The sequence below is a fragment of the Chenopodium album genome, chromosome 6, assembly GCF_948465745.1.
Source record: "Chenopodium album chromosome 6, dcCheAlbu1.1, whole genome shotgun sequence".
Classification (NCBI taxonomy): Eukaryota; Viridiplantae; Streptophyta; class Magnoliopsida; order Caryophyllales; family Amaranthaceae; genus Chenopodium; species Chenopodium album.
Window position 1 is genome coordinate 74,314,809 of NC_137839.1, and position 5,762 is coordinate 74,320,570.

General features: G+C 31.0%; 1 protein-coding gene across 1 annotated transcript; it reads left to right on the forward strand.

Annotated features, from left to right (window-relative positions):
• Positions 1-2,296: 2,296 nt before the first annotated feature.
• On the forward strand, positions 2,297-5,497 carry LOC145635264 (tRNA(His) guanylyltransferase 1-like). The gene is made up of 6 exons (XM_081686553.1): positions 2,297-2,418; positions 2,767-2,881; positions 4,539-4,670; positions 4,754-4,798; positions 5,042-5,146; positions 5,329-5,497. The coding sequence occupies exons 2-6, from the start codon at positions 2,778-2,780 to the stop codon at positions 5,351-5,353; spliced, it is 411 nt and encodes a 136-aa protein (XP_081542679.1). The 5' UTR covers positions 2,297-2,418; positions 2,767-2,777; the 3' UTR covers positions 5,354-5,497.
• The last annotated feature ends 265 nt before the right edge of the window (positions 5,498-5,762 follow it).

The window sequence follows — 5,762 nt, forward strand, 5'->3', positions numbered from 1 at the left end:
CGAATTCCGAAAAGAGGTCAAGTGAAGGTGGCAATCGTATTGGTGTTGGTACACTCCGTTGCATCAATCTTCTCCCATCGTGTTGCCCGTCATCATGCACATTAGGGCTTTTTCACCTTTTTACTTCAATTTTTTTTTTCTTTAAGTGAAATGTTAGATTTTCCACGTTTTTTTAGGAAATTGTAAGATTTATAATGTAGAGTTTCAACTTTGTACAGGTAGTTGTTGTATTGGAGTATATTAGTGACAATTTTTTGTTGTTGTATAAAAAAAAATGTTAATTGATTGAATAATATTTGGGTATTTAATTGTCGTTATTTCATTGATTACAAGTTTTTTTTTCTTTTCTTTTTTCCACGGGAACAAAAAATAATTGGTAACTAGTGTGTTGACCCAGGCGTTGCCCTGGAATGTTGCTTAGATTTTTTTTTTTTAATAAAGTGTTTGAATTTTTCAATATTAATAATTTAGAAATATAATGTTAAAATATTGAAAAGAATTGAAAGAGTAATATGAGTTTCATTTGTTTTTACTTTGGGTGCTTTTTTGTATTCTACGTTTATATACATTTGTGTGGATGAATGAAGCATAAATTATTGCTAGTTAAGATGGTAAGACATGTGATATTCATGATCTTATAGGTTCAAACCTCTTTCTATGCAATTTTTTTGATTAATATTGCCATGAAATATTGAATCGTGATGTGGCACGATGCCATTGATTATTGAGTGGTGATGTGGCACATAAACGTTTTTAAGAACGCTTTTTAATATATAATATAAAGTATAGATAGATATTGTATTTTGTTTTACCATAAGTCAGCTAAATTTCTAAATTTCAAAAGTCGTGATATTATAATGCTTAAGTTTTGGAAGGAAAAAAATAAAATTCGGCCACACTTGCCGGATTTTGTTAGCTGGCCGAATTTTGTTAGTGGAAAACTAAAATGGGTAGTGCTACTCAAATTTTTTAATTTAGAGGATAGTTTTTTTATATAAAAATTTTAAGCGAATAGTTGTTGACAAAATAACTTATTAGATAGGTAGTTCCTAATAATTTTTAATAATAATATAATACAGTAGTCAAAGTGTTCCGCAAGGCACATACCTTTAATAAAATAATAACTACATGATGAGTAGAGTTTGCTTAATTACACCTTCATCCAAATTTCTTCCCCCCTGAAACCACACCAAATCAAAATAAAAAAAGTCCCTTGAAAAGGTTTTTTTTTTTTTTTTAAAGGAAAGGAAATTGAGTTCCAAAATGTGAGAAATTAGAGATGTTAATCCCTTATTGTTAGCTTAACTCGAAAGAGTAAATCTAGACGAAAGAGTAATACTTTTTTCTGTTCTTTTTTACTTGACATGTTAATTTTATTACGCTTGTCAATGCAAAATTTTGACTATCAATAACTTTAAATCTCCATAAATTATATATTATAAAAGTTATATATTATGATAGTACTTATTGAGACGAATTTAAAAATATCCCACATGAATATGTATTTCCTTATATTATTCACAAAAGACGGTTAAAGGATGAGTGGTAAATAGTGTAAAAGTCAAAATGGTTCAAGTAAAAAAGAAAATTGATTAAAATACTACAATTAAGGACTTGTTCTCTTCAACTTGTTTTAGATACTTATTCCTTATTTAATAAATTTTAATCAGATTAGACCAAAAATATTCAGATCAGATTAGATTAAAACTTTTAATTACCATTTACTTATTGCTAAATATCGTTAATCGCGTATTAATAAAATTTATGAGAATTATATATTTGAAAAGTTCATAATGAAATGAATCTAACAAACCTATTTTGATAATGTTTTTCTGTATAGATTAATATTAAAATGCTGTCAAAGTTTAGTCAAATTATTGAATTATATCAGATCAGACCAGATTAGAAAAAATTCAAATCAAACCTTAATAAAATCAGACCAAATGTCTTTATTTCAGGTGAAGAGAACAAGTCCTAAATTTCGTCCATTGGTCAAAGTAAATTATGAGAGGTGTTAAAAAACAAGTTCGGAACATATTGCAAAAGGGTCGGGCTCTCCTTGACGGGTTGAGACGAGTCAGTTTGACAAATTAGATAGGAAATAGAATAGAATAGCTTGTATTGACCTTTTATAGGAAACAATATTTCTAAAAGATATAGAACCAATGAACCATAATAATAAATCCGATATATTCTCTAAATATATAACATAAAATAAATCTAAATATATTATTTCTTTAATGATATCCGGAAAATATATACTACCCGAGCCTTTTCCGATACCTTTTTTTTTTTTTTTTAAACCGCCTTTTCCGATACCTTGTTTACGTATGTTTTCAATATTTTAAGCCCGGAGCCTTTTCCCTGTCTCTCTCACTGAATTCTGTTGAGTAAACTTTCTCTCCTTCATTGAAACAGGTAACATAGTTTTCCTTAATCATAGTCTAGTGTTAGTCTTTCTTTAATTTACTTCAATTGATTGATCAATTACACTGTTTTTTGGTTATTATTTAATTCTTATCTATACAATTTGATAATTGACTCAAATTTGGTTGCTAATGTGTTGCAAAACCCTTGAATTTTTTTTCAGTTGTTTTTGCAATTGTTGTTTATTAACCTTGGCTTTCATTTTAGCTGCAGTTTAATTAATTTATATACAAGTATTGATTAATTTTATATACAAGTATTGATTTTGAATTTACTAATTAATTTATTTTTATTTTGATGTCTGAATTACTGAACTATATGAAAAAAAAATAATTTTAGCTGAAAAGTCCATGGCAAACAGCAAATATGAGTATGTTAAGTCCTTTGAAGTTCAAGACAAAATTAGGCTGCCCACTCTGATGGTTGTTGTCATTGATGGCCGGAATTTTCAAAGGTGATTCTCTTTATTCCTTGCTTTGAAGATGGTCTTCTATACAGATGATTCGGGTGTCTTTATTATATATCCTCGCTTGCTTGATTACAGTATCCACCACTTATTTGATTATATATCTTCGTTTGCTTGATTACAATTTACAAATAGCCGCGTAGTTGAGTATATATCCTCGCTTGCTTGATTATAATAGCCGCTTATTTGAGTATAAATCCTCGCTTGCTTGATTATAATAGCAACTTATTTGAGTATATATCCTCGCTTGCTTGATTATAATAGCTACTTAATAATCGGTTTATTAAATAGCTTGACATTGCTGATGCTCATTTTGGTTTGAATGTTGGCAATCATGAATGACTTGAATGTTTGTTAATCTTGTCTGCCGTTTTCTTTTACCAAGATTCATATACATTCCACAGATAGTGTTCAACAAGAGTATCCACACGACATTAGTGTTAGCTTCCATACTATCATATACTCTCTCTGCTTGATGTTTTGTATGATCTTTAAGACTGATCTCTGGCCTCCAGGGCCGTCTTAGGGAATTTGGAGGCCCTGTGCTAATTATAAAAATCAAACTTAAAGCTACTCCTTAGATACACAAAATTTGTCAATTCAAAAATACACTATTCTATAACATCAGGCCTAAAGCATAATTAATTTTAAAAAATTGACGTTTTAGTCTCAAAAAATTCACAAATGCACACTTTAATCTTCAACAAGAGAAATCTAAGAGCTTAAACTTTCTTCAACAAAAGCAAACAACACGTACAAATTAAAATACCTTAAGTAAAAAATAAATCAGTAGAATGAGTACTTGATGTTGCCATCATAAATAATCAAGGAATTGGACAAAAGACTTTAAAACCTGAAGGAATTAGTTACGAGTACATTGCTAGAAATTTGGAGTCTTTTGTTTGACAAATTCTCAACTTCTTACTATGAAAAATGAAAGTATGAAGTATTTAGTGTGTTTACTAGAGGGGAGAAAGATAAATTAATCAATAAATGGGCTTATCCTATGTTAATTATAATAAATGAAAGTATTGCTTAGGAGAGAGAAGATGACTTATTTATATTTTCAAGAATATATTACGCATTCACACTACCTAGTTTCAGAGGAGAGAGAATTAGATTAGCTGTAATACTACCTCCGTTACAGGTTATGTGCAACGATTAGACATTTTCCTTTTTTGATTTATGTCAAATCGTTGCACATAACCTGTAACGGAGGTAGTAAATGAGTAAATGACAGCTTTGTTCAGTGTTTTTCTCACTTGGGCTTCGATTAAAGTAAATTTCGGATTTTTGGGCCCTCAAAAATGGGAGGCCCTGTGCAGTTGCACACTTTGCACACCCTCTTCAACGGGCATGCTGGCCTCAGTTTCCCAACTAACCTAGTGCCTATAGTTATCGTATTTGTTGCCTATTACCTGATCTCTTCAACTTAATTTCAGTTGAGTTCACTTCAGCTCTTAATTTCCTTCTCTCATAAACAATTCACTTCAGCTTTGTTCAGTGTTTTTTTTTTTTGCTGTCGACTGAGTTTATGTATCTCAGATTCAACTGGGTTAATGTATGGTGAATCCAGTCAGTTGTCTGGTTCAAGGCTGAAATGGTTTAGATGAATCTTGCTAGTGAACGTTTTGGCTTTTGTTAGGTTCTCTGATATTCATACATTTAAGAAGCCCAATGATGAAGAAGCTTTGAAGCTTATGAATTCATGTGCAGCAGCTGTTTTAGAAGAGTTTCAAGATATAACCTTTGCATATGGTGTCAGTGATGAATTCAGGTAATTGGGTGGTTGCTCTCTTGCTACCAACAGCTCTACAATTGCTTGAAGTCAAAATTTCTAATTGCTTTGTTGATGAACAGTTTTGTTTTGAAAAAGGACTCAAAATTCTATGAACGACAACCCAGGTATGTCTTGGTCTACCCCTTGGCTTCTTATCTCATGGGCTTTGGCACAGATTTAGTTAAATAATGAAAACCTAGGAAATCTTCAAGGTTTTATACAATTACGCTGAGCCTTCTATTTTTTTTGTACAGTGGCATAGTGTCCTCAATGGTATGAGATAATAGAGTGTCGATATATCTTGGGCCTCTTGGCTTAATTCTTTTGTAGTTGCTTGTAATTTGAAAACATTTTCTTGTAATATGCAGGGCACGCAAACACAAGAAAAGAATGACTTGCTTGCTCAAAATGGTATCGATTATAATGCATTACCAGATATATTTCGTCGAGGCTCATGTATCTTTCGGGATAAGGTATGGCTCTCCTCCTTTTTTGTTGTCTGCCTTCAGTGATGTATGGTATAGCCTTTCATCTTTTCTACAATTTTATCTATTTCACGCACATAATCTTCTTTTGCAATTTGCGTGAAATTTAAATCAATTCTGCTCATTAGTATGGCGTGAATGTTCTCTAAGGCAACTGTTTCTATATGTAGGAAAACAAGGCAATTATGGAGGTAAGTTATTCTGAAGATTCTAAAAAGAAAATTGTGATTGAACACTGTAACATAATCGATGACGATTTCTGGGATTCACACCCATGGATCCTTGGTGACAAGCTCCCTTTGGAGTGTGCTAATACTAGACACTGGCGGAGCCAGCATGGGACAAGGCTGTCGCCCCATTTCCCAAAAAAAATCAGTTTAATTACAATATTTTGCGTAGTATGTCTTGTAGTAACTATTTTACTTCTTTTTTTTAAGCCATTTTTCTTCCTCTTTTTTAAAGCCATTTCAAGAAATCTTTATTACAGTAGATAGTATTACTTCGATTTATTTTTTTAACAATTACTCCACTTTCCCGTAAAAAAAAAAAAAAAAAAAAAAAAAAAAAAAAAAAAAACAATTACTCCACTTACTTATTTGAATAA

Coding starts and splice junctions, on each gene's coding strand:
- LOC145635264 (XM_081686553.1), top strand. CDS start 2,778: ATGGCAAACAGCAAATATGAGTATGTTAAGTCCTTTGAAGTTCAAGAC. Junction 4,671..4,753: donor GGTGTCAGTGATGAATTCAG/GTAATTGGGTGG, acceptor GTTGATGAACAG/TTTTGTTTTGAAAAAGGACT. Junction 4,799..5,041: donor TTCTATGAACGACAACCCAG/GTATGTCTTGGT, acceptor TGTAATATGCAG/GGCACGCAAACACAAGAAAA.